At 37.2% G+C, this 20,910-nt stretch overlaps 1 protein-coding gene across 1 annotated transcript in view; it reads left to right on the top strand.

Annotated features, from left to right (window-relative positions):
- Positions 1-20,910, top strand: part of LIN9 (lin-9 DREAM MuvB core complex component) — a gene marked incomplete at its 5' end in the record, with an annotated part of 38,447 nt that extends 17,537 nt beyond the window's left edge. Inside the window, 10 exons of the mRNA XM_082302146.1 lie at positions 2,046-2,171; positions 6,991-7,148; positions 8,250-8,383; positions 9,351-9,470; positions 9,644-9,745; positions 14,533-14,613; positions 17,927-18,052; positions 18,377-18,559; positions 18,679-18,776; positions 20,054-20,910. Of these exons, the coding sequence (XP_082158272.1) occupies positions 2,046-2,171; positions 6,991-7,148; positions 8,250-8,383; positions 9,351-9,470; positions 9,644-9,745; positions 14,533-14,613; positions 17,927-18,052; positions 18,377-18,559; positions 18,679-18,776; positions 20,054-20,159 (1,234 nt within the window). The 3' untranslated portion in view covers positions 20,160-20,910. The remainder of the gene's footprint in view (positions 1-2,045; positions 2,172-6,990; positions 7,149-8,249; positions 8,384-9,350; positions 9,471-9,643; positions 9,746-14,532; positions 14,614-17,926; positions 18,053-18,376; positions 18,560-18,678; positions 18,777-20,053) is intronic.

Below are 20,910 nucleotides of genomic sequence, written 5' to 3'. Positions count from 1 at the left end.
CCTGGAGCACTCCTTCCTTGACCTTGGTTTGGTGTCTGCAGAGCTGTTTCTGTCAGCTACTCTTACTTCTCTGTCCTGCTGCAATTGCACAGAGTTTTTTCCCCCTTCCTAACTATGTTGTTGCAGAGGCTCGACCACCATCGCCGAGTGGTTCAGCCTTGGCCAAGGGTGGGTCCACAGTTGGTTCTGCTGGATATAGGAGAAGCTTCCAGCAGCTTCCAGCTGCTTCCAGCAGCTTCTCGAAGAAGCCACCCCTGCAGCCCTCCTCTGCCAAAACCTTGCCTTGCAAATTAAAAACAGTTTGTAATGCTCATAAGATATGACCACGTTAAGATATTATAATATGGTTTACTAAGAGACTGTATATTTTTGGAAGAAAAACATTGATATCTCTTGTTTGGAGTGATACGATTCAGACTTAATGAGAAGCTTAAAAAAGTTTAAATTGTAGAGTTGTCAACAAAATATGGCTCACTGTACAAGTCTCTGAATATTTTAGTTAAGTTATTGCATCCAAAATTGAAATAATCAAATAAAATGCCGTGTCTGCTGTAAGTTTTTGAAATATTTTTAATTCTGCAACTGTCATCTGCAGTTATTAGATTACTGAAGCTGTTTCATTTGTATTCTCTGTACACTGCTGCAGAGGACTGTTTTTTGTGAAGTCCCATTGATTTTGGACATGCAGAGACTTCTGAAGTGCTACTTACTACTACAGTGATCACAGGCCCTGAGCAGGTGCACCTGTAACTTGCTTACATAATTTTCCAGAGCTTCTAAGCTTGTGGATGCTGTGGGTTTAGAGTTTGCCTCCTTAAGGACAAGTGTTAGTAAGAACAATCCAATACAGGTTATCTTTCTCAAAAAAAACCCCAAAAACCCCAAGCAAAATAGTTGTTCTTTATACAGATATCTTATGTTAGCAATAATAAATATGGATAAAATGGAACTCTTGTATGCTCTTCCTTGTCTGTTTCCTGAGCCTCATTGATCATTCTTTGTGTTTTCCTTTCACTTCATGCCACAGTTGCAGATCCTCCGGCTGCAAAACTGTTCTCTTCCATTCTTGCCCGAGTTTCCTCATATCTGTGCACCTTTCCCCTCTCCTGCCACCCCAGACACTCAGTTGAAAGCAGAGTTGCTTCCAAGACCCTCTTTGTTCTGTGCTTGGGTATATTCTTCTCCAAACCCCAGTGCCCTGCAGAGGGTGGAAAAAAGCAGCTTTATCCAGGATGCAGTTATCCTTTTGTTCTCTCCAGGAGGGATCTTTTCAGTTGCACGTAGTCTTTAATGATTAACCTTCTAGTAGATGGCATATCTGTTGCTGCTCCCTTGTCTCCTGAGCCTAAGAAGGATGTGGTACTACAAAGAAAAAGGCAGTCATAGAACAGAGATAGAGATGGGTCACAGCATCAGAGAGAAATTCCTGAGTTGTGTAGGTCTGTTCTCTGAACTGTCACTTCTCTCATACTGATCCTCTGCTTCACCATGTGGTCATACAATAGAAGTCTCACCTGTACAGCTGTAGAGAATGATGAGTTGGTTCAATTTCCTGTATTTTGGAACCCTCTGTTGAGAATCTAAGTTACAATTGAATGAATTGATGAAAAAAGGTACTGTCTGTCTGTTTCTCAGTACCACATTGTCCTTCCCTTTATTCTCAGTATTTCACTCTCTGGTTTCCTTCAGTGTGTTGCAGTATCCCCCTGACACTGAGCTGGCTCTGCTGAAGTTCCATTTGGTGCCTTTATATACATTACAGAGCAGGATGAATTGCATGTGTTTCTCTGTAGTGACTAGAGAGAGGAACATTTTTAAATGTCAGTGATAGTAAGGTTCAAAGAACAATAGTCCTGGAAACTTCCTGATTTTGTTTTTGCCTGAATTTATTTCAGGTTAAAATTGTTCTTTGAATAGAAGTGTCTCATTTATGTGACTAATTTATACTATTTTTTCAGTGTGCTTCTTATGACAGATGTTTTTTGAAATCTCGTGACAAAAGTTTACCAAGTGTGGTTAACATAGGACTAATTATGTTTCAACAGGCCACTATTTGAAGGAGATAATGACTTCTGTATATGCCTGAAAGAATCTTTTCCAACTTTGAAAACCAGAAAGTTGACAAGAGTAGAATGGGGGAAAATCAGGCGATTAATGGGAAAACCACGGAGGTAATTTTATCTTTCTTTTCTTCCAGCTAATACCTACATGTAATTTTGATGTTACTGGAATTGTTTATTTTAAAATAATTTTGCATTCAAATAGTAGAACAAAACAATATCTTAAGAGTAGTAAAACTCATTTTATTAGGTGTTCTCTGAGCACCTCTCTTCCCCCACACACCCTCTTCCTTAAATGCATGTGTCCATGTAGTTCTCATGAGTCTATGCTTGAAATGTTCTCTTCCCACTCCTGATAACTGGCTGTCCAAGCTAGGATGTGTTGAAGTTGTTATTGTGTCTTCTATACTGCAGTGCTTCCTGGCCTGGAAGAACTGGCCAATTTTTCACTATGGGGGTTTTTTTAAGTCTGTAACTAGCTCTTCATGGGGAAAACAAGTGCACATTTTCACCTCATTTATTTTATTATTGTTTTTAAATCATTTTCTAGATCTTCAGTTTTTCCTAGATTAGCTATCAAAACAGAGAAAAGATAGAGTCACCCATAAAATATCGTCCATCTTAGAGAAGTAGCCAGAATTTAATGAAGGACATAGGGTTTTTTTCTAATTTAGAATTTTTAATTCTTAAACCCTCTGATTCAGCTCAGCCTTTTCACAAAACCTACACAATTTAGCCTAGAGAAGGCTAAGGGAGGATCTCATTTTTGTGCATAACTATTTGAAGGGAAGACAGAGAGAAGATAGAGCCAGGTTTTTTTCCAGCATTATCTGGAGACAGGAAAAGAGGGAATGGGCACAAGTGAGGTGGTAGAATCTCCATCCTTAGATGTATTCAAAGGTTCTCTGGACATGGTCCTGGGAAGCCTCCTGGAGGTGATTCTGCCGGAGGGGTCGGAGGAGATGACCTTCAGAGGTCCTTCCAAACTCAACCACCCTGTCATTGTGTAAGTAGTGTTTCATAAATAAATCAGCCTTTTATTTCTGTAAATGCAAATACTAAAGCACTGAATCCATTTCTTCATAGATTGCTGAGTCAGATTATATTTTGCATGATGGAGACCATTTCACCTTCTGTACCTGCAAACAGCATAAGTAAAAACCATCAGTCAAGGGAAGGCAGCAGAGCCAGCTTGAAAACAGCTCCTCTTAGGAAGATGTTCATGTAATTTGAGCTTAACTTAGATAGCTTTTAATTCCTTTGTTGTCATGCTTCCCACTGAGAGAGAAATGGTGTATTTGGAGGTTAAGTCATCAGTTTCTCGTTTGACTTTTGCCAAAAGTGGTTGCCTCTCTAAAAAGATCAGCTTGCCTCGTTCAGCAGTCTGGTGGACCATTGATAAAACTTCAGAGTCTTAGAATGGTTTGGGTTGGAAGAGACCTTAAAGATTGTCTGGTTCTAATGGGAGTTGGGGTCAGGGGATGCACTGGGCAGGGAACCTTGTCTAGATCAGATTGCAAAACCCCATCCAACCTGGTGGGTTTCAAACTTCCTTTCAGTTTTCAGGGGTTCTTTGGGTTGGTTTTTTGCTTTTTTTTTTTTTTTTTTGCCATGGGGAGAGTGGTTTGGGGTTTGATTTGGGGGTTTTTGTTCAGCTATCATAGAGTTCTTTTTTTAAAAAAGACATTCATGCCAAAGGAACCAAAGGTCTAAATGGGCAGGAAATTGTTTTATCTGAATTTTGAAGTAGAAACATTTGACTTCATAAAGAGTCGGATTGTTCGTTAACGAAAACTTTGCTTTATAGCAAAATAAAATAAGCATTCCTGTTTGCTTTTTATTTCTTAATTAATTTTTTTTTTAAATCACTGGTAGTCGTCTTTAAGATGTCAGAAGTGGTCTTTGGCCTTAGTTTTAAAAGACTTTGAAGTATTCTAAATAATTTAAATGCTTTTTCAAGACAATTTTAATTACTTCTAGAGCAAAGATTATTTTTATTTTACCATCGTGTTGGAAATTTCTTCTGTCTGTCCTCATCATATGGAGATAAGCTATAATACCATGTCAACACTGATCTCTCCCCATGAGAGATTAAAAAAAATAAAGACATTTTGCACCCGCAGTGTTGATGACAGAGGATAATAATGTCTCTGAGTGATAGTTCTGCACGTGGTTGTCATCTTTTTTTTGTTTAAATATATTGTAGTATTCTCTTATGTCTGCTGCTACCTTAAATGTCCTATCACACATCAACAGTGTGTTTGATTGGCACAGCAGTATTCTTCATGAGAGCCTGCAAAGCTTGTAAGATTCCAGTAGACTGTGGGGAAAGATATGCTCCAAGAAAAGGAAGAGGTAATAGTTTGTGTACTCTGTGTGAACTTAATTGGGCTTGTGGAATAGCAGTGGATATGAATTAAGCTCAGATATGCTTGTCCTGCCACTACATGATGGTGGTGATTCCTCTGTGATTCAAATTCTCATGAGCAACGTAGAAATTGAGAAGAATGTTCAGCATCTTAAGAAGTCTCTACAGAAAACTAATGAGATTGCAATTTTGATCTGTACCATAGTTTTAATCTTCATTTTTTTCATAGGAGGCATGAAGATGGGATAACCTTTATTAAATGCATTTGGGGAATGTTGGGTTGGAGGTTTCCTTTAACAGAAGCCAGAAATACATTTTAAATACCTTCTGCATCCATAGTTACAGCATTTGGGACAGAGACTTTTTAAGACCATCCGAGCTGTCAGTAAAACAGTAGTTGCTGTTGTAGGGACCTTCGAAGGTCAGTGATTAGTATATCAGCATTTGAATTGGTATTTCTAAGAGCATGAGTCGAAAAACATCAGGTGATATTTGCCATTCCTGATGCAAGACCCTGGACAGGATTAGAAGGACTAATATGAAGTCTATATTGCTTTGTTTCTTTTTTCTTTTTTCCCTATTTTGTTGTCTTGCTGTGGTTAGCCACCCTTCTCCTCAATGGAGTTGAAAAGGTCTGACCTGCATTTTGCAACTTGATATTCACAGCCCACTGCAAACATTATTTCACACCTGTTCCTCCCAGTAGTACATATGAAGTCAATAGCATCAGTAAATGACAATATCCAAGGAAGCTCTGCATAATTGTCCCAACCACCATCCCTCTCTATCTCTGCCATATCTCTTTCCAGATGCTCTAAATTCCTAATGAGGGCCACTGGAATAATACATAATTGTGGGTAAACACATTCTGCTCTTCGGTGGTGAACTGGTGAGTGGGACACACACCTGCAGCCTCAATCTACAACAGAATTGCTAGGCTATAAAAAGACTAGTGGTGATTTTTGTGGTGACAGTGATTGGAAGCCTCATATGGGAACCTTCAGTGCAGTGCATTACTGCATTACGTGACAAAAGTACCTCACAGCTTCAGTTCATTCTTGCTTCTGTTTTTTTCCCGTGTCTTGCTTAGGACGAGGATCTCATTATATTAACACCGAGACAAAACAGGTGGCCTATGCCCCATATAACTTAGAAAACACGTATAAGATAAAAGGCAAATGATCTGTGCATATAGAGTGTGAAACTGCTGGTCAGTGTGAAAGAAAATGGTCTCAGCATCCTGGCAGCTTAGTGCTTACAGCCTTCTTGTACATAATGCCAGGAAGAGAAATTGTGGAGAAAAGTGAAAGGGCTTGGTGGAACTCTCCCAGTGAGGGGTATACAGAAGAAAACATAAGAATGTTTGTTTCTGCATATAATAAGAGAGTAGTAGACGCAGACTTGGAAAAAGGAGCTGACTGCTTAGTACTGAGTGAGAGATGACTGAGGAACATCTTGAAGGAATTTAAATCAGAAAATAATTTGTAGCGTAGAAGAGGGAACCAGCAGCAGAATTGACAATGTCTTCTAAAATAACTTCATAAAATAGAACTTCTTATTGATCAGTAATCAATATATAACAGAATGAGTTCCACAGAAAATGTTTAATTTGCATTTGACTGCAGTAAAGCAATTATCAAAGGTGGCAAATTATTTGATAAATAACTTTCTGCAATCAGACAGACTTAAAATAGCATTTGTGCACCTTTTTAAATTACTTCTTTCATTGATACAAGAATGAGGAAACTTTTTTTAGTAAGGAATGAGAGAGAGGATTGAGTCCTTACAGTCTTTGTGCTTTCAGTATCTCCCTCATGAATCTTGCCTATTCAGTAGGTTAGAAGTGAAAATTAATAAAAAGTAAGCACTTTGGGAATGAGCCTTCTATCTTTTAGATTGCATTTTAAGAGTGACCTACCCCCCAAAATGGGGAGGGGGACTACTACAGATGATCTGATTTTACACAGTAGCCCAAGATCAAACAAATCTGTCCTTCTCGGAACAGTTCATCTGCATAATGGAGATTTTGGGGCTGAGCTGTGCTCTGCACAGGTGCAAGGACATTAGAGAGAGAAGTGCCCTTTTATGTGCTGAGTCTGGTGCCCTTTCACACTAAGTTAGTTTAATTGAGCTCATAAGCACACGTGAAAGGGATCTCCTGTGTATCAGTAAGTGCTGGCAGCCGGGGCTCTCACAGGACTCTCTCACGTGCATTGAACTGGCATCCTGAGTAGGCTGGGGCCAGCTTTAGCTTTGTTCTGACACCAGGTGGATCCTCATAAGAAAAGTCCTCAAAAGTTGTACTCTTTGGATATACTAATGCAACAGCTAGTGTTCCTGAGTATTATTTTAAAATAGACTCTTATCTTAAGAGTGGGAATTTTGAGGAGTAAGGTTGTCTAAATGCGTTAAACGGAATTTTTTTCTCTTGAACACATCACCCCAAACCTTTTCATTTCCTCTCACTGATTTTTTAAACTGTGCCAATTGATTTGATGTGCCTTCACGTATATATGTTTTCAGTGATGAATTTAAGTATAATTTTATCTAATTATATTGTAGGTGTTCCTCTGCATTCTTTGAGGAAGAGAGGTCAGCATTAAAACAGAAACGGCAGAAAATCAGACTCTTGCAGCAGCGGAAAGTTGCGGATCTTTCACAGTTCAAAGATCTTCCAGAAGATATTCCATTACCGCTTGTAATAGGAACAAAAGTCACAGGTAATTTCTTAAAAATAAACAAAAAAGCAGCCAAGTGTGTTTTGCAAAGATTTTAGTAAGTCATAATACACTTAAAGCACATAATTATTATAAATGTAAAACATCAAAAATTGTATGGTTTTTTGTTAGTTCATTGAGAAGGTGTTTGTGAAGATTAGGTAGTATTTTTAAAACAGTGATAAGGTTTTGAGGTGCAAACTTAGTATGGCTTATTATTTCTGCTGTTCAAATTGTAGGGTTTTTTACATGTCTAGTATATCTAACAAATTTTGGAGAGAGAGAGACATGCTTATTTTCAAAATATTGAGTGTTGTCTGAGTTTAAAATCTGACCTAATATAAAACTTGAACTTCTTCCATAAATATAAAACTGCCTGTTTTGAAACAGATATACAATTGATATTGCATTGTAGTTAGACATGTATGCTAAACATGACATTGCCTTACTAAAAAAGCTTAACCATAACTGAGGAGGGAATGTTGTTGAAAACATTCCACAGGTTTTGTCTTGTTTTTTAAAATTTTTAATTCCTCCCTACTGTCTCATTTTGGTCCAGGTGCTTTTCACTTCAGCATGTCCTATTCAGGCCACTACTGTTTGTTGCATTTTTTGTGTTCAACAGCGCTGCCCTTAGTTCTTGCTGAGGAGCAGGCGTGCAGCACACTGCCTCTCCTCGCTCTTCTAAACCTGTATCCTTGAGCTGCCTTCCACACTGTCTTTTGCTAAATACGCAGTCATCAGAGGAGGTGTTCAGAGAGAAATGCTATGCAAAATCATCTGGAAATTGATTTTTGCCTGCAAAATCTGTCTGTCAGAAGTAATTGGGTATGAAATAAAGGGAGTTACATAGACAAAAGTGTAGTACTAAGGATTAGATTTGGGAAATATTCGACCTGCAAACTTAAATTTTGTAAAAATTCAGTAATATTTCTATTACATACTTTTTTTTTCTGAGTTTGCTTTTTTTTTTTCCATTTAATCTGTGGGCTTTAAGTATACATATAAAGAATTGCTTGCAAAAGATGTAATAAATCTGGTTTTGTTATTTGTATCATAGCATTGCAATATTTGGTTTCTTGGTTCTTTTGTTGTTTTTTTTAGCACGTTTGCGAGGTGTCCATGATGGTCTGTTCACTGGACAGATAGATGCTGTAGACACTCTTAATGCTACCTACAGAGTGACTTTTGACAGGGCAGGTCTTGGAACACACACAGTCCCAGATTATGAAGTTCTTGTAAGTATTAATGACACATTCTAAAAGTAGTTGTAATAAGAAAATTAAATAAAAAATTCCACAATGATATGCTTTAATTAAAAGTAAGAAAATAGAACATATTACACCCAGGTGGTATTGTCATAAAGTGGAAACAAGCGTAACTGATGCATGGGAAGTTCCAGGATAGTGAACTTTTACTGTTTATGGTTTTACAGAACAGGATAACCCTCTATGATTAAAGCATAATGGCTCAGGGTGGAGTAATTTAGACCAACCTATAATAGACCAACTATTATAGGCTGTTATAATAGCCTGAGTTCAATATGAAGAAATACAATGAGTAATATAAGATCCCAAAGAAAATTCTGCAATGGGATTCTGCCAGCATTTGCAGAAATTGTTTAAGAGACCTTGGCCCTTTGTAATGTGGTAAAGCCAGGAAAGGCCTATCGAAGTTGCAAACAAGTATTACGAGTTGATTGAACTTGATTTTGAAATTTCTTGTGCTAATGAACCTACCTGGGAGGATTTTTTTTTTGGTCAAACAACTGGAGATTATTTCCCAGCTCCTAGGCTTTGTTCCTGCCAGACAGTCCAGCCTAGACTGCAAGATTTCTGGAGGACCTCACTTTCTTTTGTATCTTATGTGGTGTTGGATCTACGTAATTCCTCTAGTCTCTGCCATGGTCTGAGTTTGGAGCCTCTGCTGAACTCCTGTACAGTAGTTTGTCTGCCAAAAGTATTTTTGGAAATCTTCATGCAGGTTTTATTTGCTGGGATGCCAGAACACTTTGAGAACTCCAGCAATACATTAGGATTTTGAAGCTCCTGCCTAAACCAAAAGCAAAATGTTAATCTTTTCATGCTGTTGGGTTGGGGTGTGGATGGGCACGGCTAGTCCAGATTCCAGAAATAAATTATGTGTTCCAAAAGGGTAAAAATTAATCAGACACTGAAGTATAGCCTTCCTTTCCCTGTCTGGCAGAGTAATGAGCCTCATGAAACCATGCCAATTGCTGCCTTCGGACAGAAACAACGGCCTTCACGCTTCTTCATGACTCCTCCCCGATTGCCATACACACCTTCACTCCAGTCTCCAATCACAGTAAGTTACTTTTTTTCATGTGGTATTAATCACTGAAGTATTTTTAATACATGTTGAAGCTGTTACCTTAAACAGTTTTTGAGATTAATTTTCCGAGGTTACTTAGCAAGATCAAGATTTTAGCAAAGCCCTCTAAAAAGAAGCGATTAATTTAAATGTTTTATCCTTTATAGGACAGTGATCCTTTATTAGGACAATCTTCATGGAAAAACAAAATTTCAGGCACAGATAGTGAAACACTAGGAGGCTTTCCAGTAGAATTCCTCATTCAAGTGGTAAGTGTTAACTGCAGCTCTTAGTTTTGTTCTTTATTGCCCTTTTGTGTTTATTCTGCCAATTCTTCTGCAGTTGAATGGCCTTCTGTTAGTTTATGACAGATATGGTAATATCCAAATTAACTTTTGAAGAGATGTTAATATTTGTTTTTATTCTCCCCTTCTTAATTTTCTCACTTGTTTATAACCTTTGAAATATTGTGCTTTTCAGACCACAGAGGTCTTCGAAAGTGTGTCTTATTTTCCCAGCTCTACCATTTTGTCTTAAAAAAGTATTATTTCTACATGCAAACCTTAAGACTTTTTTATTTATTAAAATATACTTTCATTGTCCAAAGAACATTTGCCTATATGCATTATTATACATATTCTACGTTATATAATGTCCTACCCTCTTGGAGAAGAAAAGCAGCTCTCATTTCCATGCAAGCAAGCCTTCATGTTATAGATAGCATAACTACATAGAAAACACTTTTTTGTCTTCACCTTTATGAAATAATTCCTCAGTGTTTTTTGTACACCAGTTCAGAAGAGCACAGACAAGTAATGTTAGGAAGCTGAGCTTCAGTGAATATTAAAACACACTGAAGCGTTTTCCAGAATGATGGAAGAGTGTAATTGCTCATGTTGGCTTAGCTTAAGATCAGTGATTGAAGCCTTTAACAAGGAAAGCAGTTTTGAACATGCCAAAGGAGATTGGAATGATTCATGTTTAAAATATTAAGAACTGAGAAGTAATATTACTGAATGCTCAGATTTTAAAGTCTGTGTAATTGGTCAAAAGAATAAATTTGTGTCTGTAGATCACATGACACTCACATTTGGGCCATTGAACATTATGCATTTTATTTGACAGAATCATCTATTCAGCTTTTTTTAGAGGAAACTTGTATGAAGCTCATTTTGAAAATGGTGGCTTGGCATCTAGCTTACTAAGAAAATTTAAAATAGACATAGTTGCTGTAACATGAATTATGGTAAAATTGAATACACAAAAGATACAGTCTTCATGCAGCTAAACAGTATCTGCTGCTGTCCTCCTATATGAGTCACAGAGTATGATCAGTGAAACTAGGTAACTAAGGTGTATTGAGCTTTACAACTACTTAGTGACCTGTTTATGATACTGTTTCTATATTTTAAGTATGAAAACATGTGATTTGTCAGTCATGTTTGGTTGTATATTACTGCTCAGTATAAGGAAATCTAAGTTTTGCAAGTATAGGCCTCTTGCTTGTATTACAAATGGTGGCATTTTACAAAGATACCACATTAATATGTATTTTTGCTTGAAGATTTTCAAAATACTTTGAACAAAATCAATCCACAGATTTTTGGCATTTGTCTATTTGAGCAACAACAAAGAATCACAGGGCTTAAGCATTTATGGAAGGAGTTGAAGCATTATTTTGAAGAATCAATTTTTTAATTAGAAGTTTGAGGAGGTACTGGAATTTGGTGTTGTGAAATACGTGAGAGTGGTGAATGCTGATTACTGATTGTGCTGTATTCACCAGTACAGATGTATTTCTATGTTAAAGGTCACTGCTTAGGATGTTCTAGCTTTTCTGATACACTGGTACTTAAAAAAAATCAAAGCCCTTTTTTGATTTAATGGTTATTCAGGAAGTAAATGGTCAAAAACCAATTGATTCCAAGAAAACTTTCTGGAAAACTATTGCCAGGCAGTTATTTATAAGACCACAAAGAAAAAATTTTATGGGAAGAATTTTGGACAAAACAGAAAATACAGAACACACCTTGAATAAGGTTTCAACCCAGCCCCTTATTTCCCTTTTCTGAAATTAATTTGGAAGAAGAGGAAGTGTATCCAAAACCACATGCAGAGAATGACAAGGAAATGTTAGGGGTTATTCTCTTTACCTATAACTTTCAGTTGCAAACATCAGGACTTGTAATAAGTATTTTAATCATTGTTCTACACTTAGTTTTTTAAAATCTTTTTATTAATTACTACTTGTTACATTTTGACATCTGAGACTGTGGACTAACAGGTATTAGAAAAAGACTGGCTCAAAAATTAACATGATATTAAGAATAAAGCCAGCAATAAATGAGTCATAAATTTAAAAAACCCTTTCATGCTTAATTAATTATGTAATGCAGCCTTAAATATTTCATATGCTATGTGGCAGGTCAAAATCGATAGATTGCATTCTTACATTCTAGTCGGTATTAAAATTTAGAGGGTGTTTTTTCAAGCACTGAGCTACAGCTTTTTTATTTTCCTTCCTCCCTGCTTCCCTCTGTGTTTTGGGGTAAAAAATTCGATTAGAAGGCAGCACTGTAGGACAAAGCAGATGTTGGCAGGGTCGCTGCATGCCCGGTAGAGGGAGTGTGGTGATGCAGCACGGGCACAGCACTGACCTGGTGTCTGCATGTAAGGAAAGCAGGCATCTTCCCGACTTAAATGCAGGAGGAACAATCTGAAAATGGGTACTCGATTTTTGACTGTTTTCTCCTTATGAAAAGTTTGAAAATATTCCATAGTAAGTTATCCTACATTTCATTTTGAAAGGCTTATTTTATGTCTAACAAATGAAATCAGAAGTGAAAATCTAGACATTCTCATTGAGTTTTTCCTTCATTTCTTTTAATGTGAAAAAGCATTGTACTAAAAACTTGTTTCCAGTTTATTGAGAAATATAAATTACAACAGTAAACAGGATGAGTTATGCTGAAAATAGAGCTGTTAGGCAAGAATTTCTCAAGACAAATAGGGCTAGACTGAATTATAGCATTCACTGATGATACTGGCAAATGAAAATGGAGGTCTATGTAAAAAAGTGTACCCTTGAGAGAAAGTTGGTGAGCATGACAGATTCCATGAAAGTCACAGTTTTGTTAGAATCAGATTATCCTGATCCCTGGAATGTATGTTGGAGTAGGAAGAATATAATAGAAAATCCAAGCTCATCAAATGGAGAACTAGCACTGTGCATCCTCACATATGTCTGCATGTCAAAGTAGAAGTTAAGAATCAAATGCCTTGAAAATTCAGGGAACGAATCATATATTCTGCATTGATTTGGGGACTCATCAACTTCATGAAGAAGAATGTGTTAGGCCACTGCTGGATAGTGATGACAGCAGAGCTTGACAGGTAACTTTTTGGCAGCAGTGGCAGATGGTGTACAGTGCTTTTCTTCCTCCCAGGTGTTTTATTGGCAACATGAACACTTGTGTGGTGTGTTAGAAACTAGATCAGAGAGAGAATCCAGCTCACAAGTAACAATTTTAAACCTTTTCATTCTTGTCCCTTCCAAATTTATTTCTTTATCGTTATCTCTTCTGTGATTGGGTTCTTCATGCAAAATGCAAAGAGCAAAAATGCAAGTGCTGGCTCAGCACAGGCACTGGGGGACAGCACAAGGACAGAAATGAGCAGCTGGAACTGGGAGGCTGATAACCCATGCAGTGTTGCCTCTGCAACATGCCTCTGACCATGGCTCACCATCAGCTCATAAGATGCATCTGGCAGAATATTTGGAGTAGAAAGAGAGAAGTATTGATGCCATTTTACAGGTTTAGTTTATAGATGTGTCATTCAGAATACTGTTACAGGCTTCCTGTGCTCAAACACAGGCAAGATGCCAGTGAATGGAAAAAAGATACAAAAAGGGCCACAAAAGTTTAAGAGATGAAGATCCCTTTATGGAAATAGTCTGGAAAGGCTCAAGTTGCAGTTAGTCCAGTGGAAAAACAGTGGGGACGAGATGCTTCTATTGTCTCTGAATAAACAGGGATAAATACAAGGAGAGAACACTATATTTAGCTGAGAAACAGGTTTGGCTGTTTGGCAATATGGAACAAATTGCTATGAAGTGAAAAAGAATGCATTTAGCATGGAAATTCCCAGAATATTCCTCATTAGCTGAAAGAGATCCTGGAACAATTTTCTGATTAGAATTTCTGAGAGCAAGCAACCTGGCTGCATTAAGACTGAACTTAAAAATCACAAAAAGGGATTATATATAAATCAGATGTATGTTGAACTAGGAGTTCCTATTTCTCCCAGTCACATATTTCACTACTAGGATGGAGTTAACCCCTCTGGAATTCATAAGACCTGAAAATTTTGCTCTGTTTACTCCAGTAATAAAAGTGTTGCTGGTTGAAGTGAAGCTAGGATTTCTCTCAGGGCCCTAGAGTATGAATAGTTTTAGGAGTGATGTGTGTGTTGAGAATGCTCCCAGTGATTTCCACTTCAGCCTGCTAGGTCCCCAGGGCAGGAGACACAGGGTATTCCCATTACAAAAGAGGGAAATGGAAAGCCTGGAGTTGTTCTGTATAACAGATCCAATCTCTATACCAGGTTTTACTGCAGGAGTTTACACAAAGGGCTGGTGCTCAGTCGAGGGCACAGGTGAGAACTGTGTGGAAAAAAAGATGTAGTAAGGTGAGTGATACTAATTGTAGTATCATGACCGTAACAGCCTTTGCTCTCCTTCAGCCTGTAAAAAAAAAAAAACGGTTCTTCAGCCTCTAGCTGGCCATAAATTATATTGGTCTTCCTATAGGGAATTTCAGCTGATGGATTTTAGCACTCATCAATTTAGGGCACTTGAAAATGCTTTAAAAATCTCTGGAAAATCTATCATTTAATTTTAATTAATTTTTATTTCTGCATCTTAACTTGATCAACAGCTGAGAAATACGTTTTTAAATTATGAAAGAAACAGGTATGGTTTTTTATCTTGAAGTTCTATGGCATTTCAAAACTGCTTAAGGACCTATTCTTTCTAAAAATAGTTCCTTTGTTTTAGACCAGGTTATCGAAAATCCTTATGATCAAGAAGGAACACATCAAACAATTGAGAGAGATGAATACGGAAGCAGAAAAGCTGGTGAGAATGTTCTCTTTTTGGTTCTTAAAACAGGATATGCTTTAGCAGCTAATGCAAATAAATACAATTAGGAGTGTAGTCTAAATAAAACCTGTATTTAATACTTTCTATGACATGAAATGTCTTACTGTTTTTAAAGACAAGTCAGAGAGGTCAGTTGCTTCAAGTATGATTCTCCTTTGAAAGCATTGTGCTTTGGAAACTGATTGATGTTAACATTGGGATAGCACATGTCAGTTAACACATAAAGTAAGGAAATACCATGTACTTTGAGAATTTGGAGTACAAGCTTATATGGTAAAACATTTATGATAATACTGTTTTGCAGATGGTAGGTGCTTATTATCTCAGCTTTCTGGTTAAAGCAGTTACTCATTTCAGAGATTTTCTGTGTGAAGCTCTGAGTGCCCTTGACTGGCATTTAAAGTTACTGTACCACAGCAGCTACTGCATAGTTAGCAGCAGCAGCAGAATAGTTTTTCTTGCTAACTTTATCTAATGAGCAGTCAGTAAATCAAAATTATAAGAGTGGCTCTTCTACCACCCATGGCTATAAATTGAGAGCAGAAAGCTCTCAGTCTCAACCTTCTGCCAGCATCCATCCAGGCTGTTGTCTCTGCAGCATCCAGAAGGTTTGTGGAGAGGAAGAGGGGTCTCTTTTATTTCTTGAAACAAAACAGTTGATTTTTTTTTTTCCATGTGAAATATTTGAGTGTTGAAAGATGTGATTTATTGTGGTAAGATTTCTCTCTGTGCCTTCAAAGATTGTGTGCATGTGTGCATTCTGTTACTCTGCTTCCTACTGCCCCATCCCTGTCTCTCTGTAATTTTCTTCTATGCCATGATGTTGTTCTTCAAACCTTGTTATCATTTCAGTTACTACATTATTTTTCCTGCACATCAAATGTTTTGTCTTTTAATTTTGTGTGTTAGTAATAAACTAGATGCAAAGAGAAGTAACTTTAAAACATGTCATTGCAACCTGTAACTCTGATAATGAAAAATTACCAACTCTTCTTAAAACAAACAATTTTTTTTGGAGATATTAGTACTTTTGCATTGATGAGGAGATCCAAAGGAATGACAAGGAATAGCAAGAACCCAGATGTTATCTCAACTACCAAGTCCTAAATAAACTGTATTGTTACTTTTCTTGCTCTTCTTATTCCAGAAAATTGAAAGAGCAAAAAAGCAGTGGGAAAGGAATCTAGAAATAGATGCTAAATTTGATACATGTTAGCTCAATTGTAACCTGGATAAGGACTTTGAGATACTTTGAAATTCTTCCCTGCTCTATTTCCTTTGTAAACCAGCAATCATAAAGCACCATTACTATTCAAGGCTGTCCTGATAAAAATAGAGGATGTGATACCTTCCTATTGGGCCATATTCTTAGCCTGTCTTCTAATCCTCTTTGTCCCTTGGCAATCCCATCTGTGTTTGTGCCACTGACTATGTGTTGCTTCTCCTTTAAAATATATTTTCTTTGAATGAGAATCTTTTTCTGGCCCCAGTTCACTTCAACATCAATAACATACTGGAACATGAATAAAATTGAATCCTTTGAGCTTATTCAGGTGTACTTTAATTGCCAGACTTTGGTAATAATTCATACAATTGTCATTTGATAATTGTTACAGTAACACTGCTGTTTGGTTTAAAGTAATCCTTTTTTGAAGACTTCTGTTTAATGACTGATTCAATATAGAAATAAATGGAACTGACAAGAATCAGAAATGGTACTGAATGTAGGCCATTATTATCTGGCAATAATAATAAATTTAAATTTACACAAGTCAGGAGATGCCTTCAGAGGAGATATTAATATATGCAACTGCACTTTTTCTGTCTCATTTTTCTTGGCATCTCTATATTAGTCTGGGTTGCAGGTTGCAGGCTATAAACAAATTACTGTGTACATATAACAGTAAACATTTGGATAAACAAATATGAATTAAAAGGACCTGCAGTAAAAACAAGGTAAGGGTAATGCTGGTTGTCTCAGAGAAGCATTTAGATCCTTGGTGACAGAGGTGTTACCTGCTTCCATCTACTGAAAGCCGTCCATCTTTTGTCTGCCAGTTTAGCTGTTCATTGGTGTTTCCAGGTCTTGGGTTGTGCCCAGGTCAGAAATAGTCCTGGTGCTGAGAAATACTTCTTTTGTCATCACTAGCATGGAATGCCCTCAGCCTTTCCTCTCCAATACAAAATTCACAATTGTCTGCAGCTTTCACAGCTAACCTGGAGTAATTCAGTCTGCTCTGGGGGAACTGGTCACTGGAGGAGGTCTGAAAGATTCGATTTTGGGTGTTCCAGAGCTGCAGAAAGTATGCCAAATTTATGCTACTTTCCAGTGCATTCTGAAATTATGGTGTTAGTTTAAAGCCCTGTTAAGTTGGTATTCAGATTTGTAAGTCCCTGGAGATCATTTCAGTGATTAAGTTTAATGGGGAGCTTTAAACTGAACTCCTAACTGAAATCTTTTGAGTTTTTGACCGGAATCCTCCTGATGAAGGCTCTCTTGACTTGCAATTGCTTTATCTTGTGGTGTGAAAACTACAGCTACAAGTTTTGATTGTAGGAGGTACCTGTATCTCAGTCTTGTGGCTGGGACTATGTTGACCTTCTCTTGCAAGAGGCGACTTGTAGAGGAAATTTTATAATATATTACATGTTGTGTTTCAATTTGAAAAATATCACCCAAACAACATCAAGCTATATTCTGAAAAGAGTGTAAGAAAAATGATACTGTATTTTGGTATTTATTCTTTTTGTGGAAAATTGTGCTTACAAAATACTGTTACCAAATATAAGCTCTAGTAACTTTCTTTTTTGGCAGAACTTTTAACTGTAACAGAAGGTATGTAGCACTTAGTCATCCTCAAGTGACCAATAACTTACTAACCAAATGTGCCTCCCATCCTGCAGCAGAGGTGGTCGAGGCCATATTGTCCTGTACTGTTCCTCTGCTGGCAGGATAGTTTTCTGCTCAACCAGTAGAGAGAAGCCATGCCCAGCTACTGGAGAAATAAGCAGGTCAGACCACAGTCATCTTCTGTAGCATTTACCACCATAGATTATTGTAGCACTTCAAGAAGGGAATAAAAGTATGGTTGTTACCTACACATTTTCCCTTGGAGTTATAAGTAGTAATATTGTGTTTTAATATTTTGTATGTTATTGTTTTTCTATTTGACGCTGGGATTTCAAATATCTCAATATAATTTTCAAGTAAAAACTCCTTTTGATGAGTTCAAAAATCTGTAACTGTGTAATATTGCATTAACTTTAATATGCTTTGCATTTTCCACAGAAATCCTATTCCATGCCAATAGGCATTGAGTTTCAGAGGAGATATGCAACTATTGTGCTAGATCTAGAACAACTAAACAAAGACTTGAATAAAGTTTTGCATAAAGTTCAACAGTATTGCTATGAGGTAAGATTTTGCTGGAATCTCTGTGTACTTGGAGGTTTTGCTCAACCTAAGTAGAAAATAGAATTTCCTGGGAGTAGGGCATTAGGTGGGGGTAACACTGAAATGAAACTATTGGTAGCTGTACTGGATTCCTTCTCTGTGTCTGCCTTTGAGCAACAGATACTTTTCCTGATACTTGTGGCCTGTTCTTAAGTAGACATATCTAAAGAACAAACACTGTGTACTATATACACATGAACTGTCTTTGAAATCATCTCATTTCACACATCCACCAGATGCAAAGGACTTCTTCACTCTTAATTTCTCCACACCATATCTCTGCAGCTTGCTCCTGACCAGGGCCTCCAGCCTGCTGACCAGCCCACGGATCTGAGGCGCAGATGTGAAGAGGAAGCTCAGGAGGTTGTCAGACAAGCAAATACCTCATCAACGGGACAACTCTGTGTTGAGAGTGAAAATTTAACTGATCTTATCTCTAGACTTACAGCAATATTACTGCAAATTAAGGTAAAAAGTTTGCACAAAACAGCTTCTCCCATACAATACACAGTATTAAATCTTTGCCAGTTTTTGTGCTCAACTGTGAGAAATACCAACTGTGAGATTTTTGTTTTCTTCTTCTACAGTGTCTAGCAGAAGGAGGTGATCTGAATTCTTTTGAATTTAAATCACTAACAGATTCATTAAATGACATTAAGAATTCAATAGACTCCTCAAATATCAGGTATTACTTTTTGAATATTTAATTCTTAATTAAACACTTTGTGATAGTAGGCAGTTCTTATTGTATTTTAGAGGTGAACATTGATTATAATTAAGGTGTTTAATCTGGTAACTTCTACTTATAGGAAGGGTCCCATCTAAAAGGGGGGCTTCTTATAGGGAATGTGAAATGAGCAGTTTTCTGTTTGAACCTATCAGTGAAATAACATGTTAAAAAGTGATAAATTGATGCAGCAATAAGTAGACTTTCTTGTTCTTTAGTAATTTATGACAGCTAAAAACTTACTTTAGAACACTGTCAGATTTTGAAATCCCACTAGTAATACAAGTATTTTACACCAGAGAACAGCACCATTTCAGTATTCTTTTGGCATACTCAACCTCTTGTCTATAAATGTCAAAAGGTGGCATATGAGACAATTAGAGGTTCTGAGCAGCTTTCATTGGCAAGATTTTAAGCCAAGAAACAGAAAAGTGGCCATGTTGTGCTGGATCAAAGGCCAAGCTAGTCTAGATGGGCCATTTTTCAACAGTTGTCACAAGCAGGTGCCTGAGGAGGCATCATAAAAATAGCAAGAATGTGGTAGCAAGAGCATAGTGATACTTGTCTGGAGTACCCTCCAGCCTCCAGCAATTTATGACCAGCATTTTATGCTGCTAAATTAAGTCGTTTAGAAAATAAACCTAAATGCAAAGTATTTTTTTTATATCCTTACTACTTGTATTGCTACATAATAATGGGAGGCTGTACACATGAATTTTTAAAAATTTTTCCAAAGATAGTAGGATGGCCTTTTGATTTTAAAATAGTTACTGAGAAATGCTGTTTTATAGCATTTTTCATTAGGAAAAACAAAACCAAACCTCAAATGTTAGTGAAACTACTTTATAATCAACCCTGCAAATTGCATATTGGAATTGATTCAAGTCAAGGTTGATGTACCCAGCAAAGAAAGTGATGATGTTTCCATTTCATGGTACTTATTTTGGCCATTTTAGCATCTCTTCATAATACTTTAATTTCACTAACTCTGGTTGTGTTAAAACCTTACTTTAAGTGCCCAAGTCAGTAACTCTTGATGTCATGCAGCTGTTTGTGCAAGTTCTGTTTTCCCATATTTCTCTGTCAAGTTGCATTTGTGTGTTCTGCTCTCAGATTCATCTGAATTTTTGTACTGGCTGTGTTCACCTCTTGATTTTTTTACTGTAGAGATATTCAGACACAACTCTTACATATGGGGTTTAACACTTCTTTCTTTCCTTCTTTTCTTCCCGTAGTTGTTTTCAGAATAATGTTGAGATCCATGTTGCACATATTCAGAGTGGTCTGAGCCAGATGGGAAATTTACATGCTTTTGCAGCTAATAACACCAACAGAGACTGAAAACTTCCTTTCAAGTGTACAGCAAGTAGTTCTGGAACATCACCTTCCTTTCTATAGGCTTCACCAAATACCCTAACTGCCAGAAGATAAGGGAAGAGAAAACCTCTCATAAAGGACCCTTTTAAATATATTGTATCTGCTTCTTAAGGAAACCAGCACTACTGGCCAGCGTTACGTTAGATTTCTCCATTTGTTATTCACATGCAGTAGTTTTGCTGACTGGTAATCTCTTAGTAATTGCATTGATTATAGTAAACTTGAAAGCATACTTTGGTATAATTTGAACTTCGTTTTTAAAAGTTCAGATTAGTTCTGCACACCTCTTGCTGTTGGATCTCCTGGTATGTTAGAAGTGGCAGAGAGGAAATGGCTCGAGTTAGTAGCCACATGGCAGGTCTTTGTTGTGTAAAGCTACACCTCTGTGTAGGTCTTGAGAGCTGCCAGGTCAGCCCTTGGGAAGCCGAGTGTTCCTGATCTAAGGAAGCAGCAGCAGGGTACAGCCAGCAAACATAAGCTGTAAACTGGAGGATATTGGGCAGGTCTATCAATCAGTCAATGTCTTGTTGGAACTCTTAATTTATCATAACTTATAGAAGGAGTCTAATGAAGGAATATAAAATGTAACTTTCCAGAAAGAGATTGGTTATGGCTTTTTCCTTTCACACAGGGCAAAAGAAGTGCTTTAGGTGGTATTTTATATAAGTGACTGGTTAAACGTATTTCCAAATTCTTGTTTGTTTGTTTTGCACAA

Source organism: Coloeus monedula (genome assembly GCF_965178545.1).
Source record: "Coloeus monedula genome assembly, chromosome: 2".
NCBI lineage: Eukaryota > Metazoa > Chordata > Aves > Passeriformes > Corvidae > Coloeus > Coloeus monedula.
Note: the sequence above shows the minus strand (reverse complement) of the source record. Positions and strands in the feature narration are given on the sequence as shown.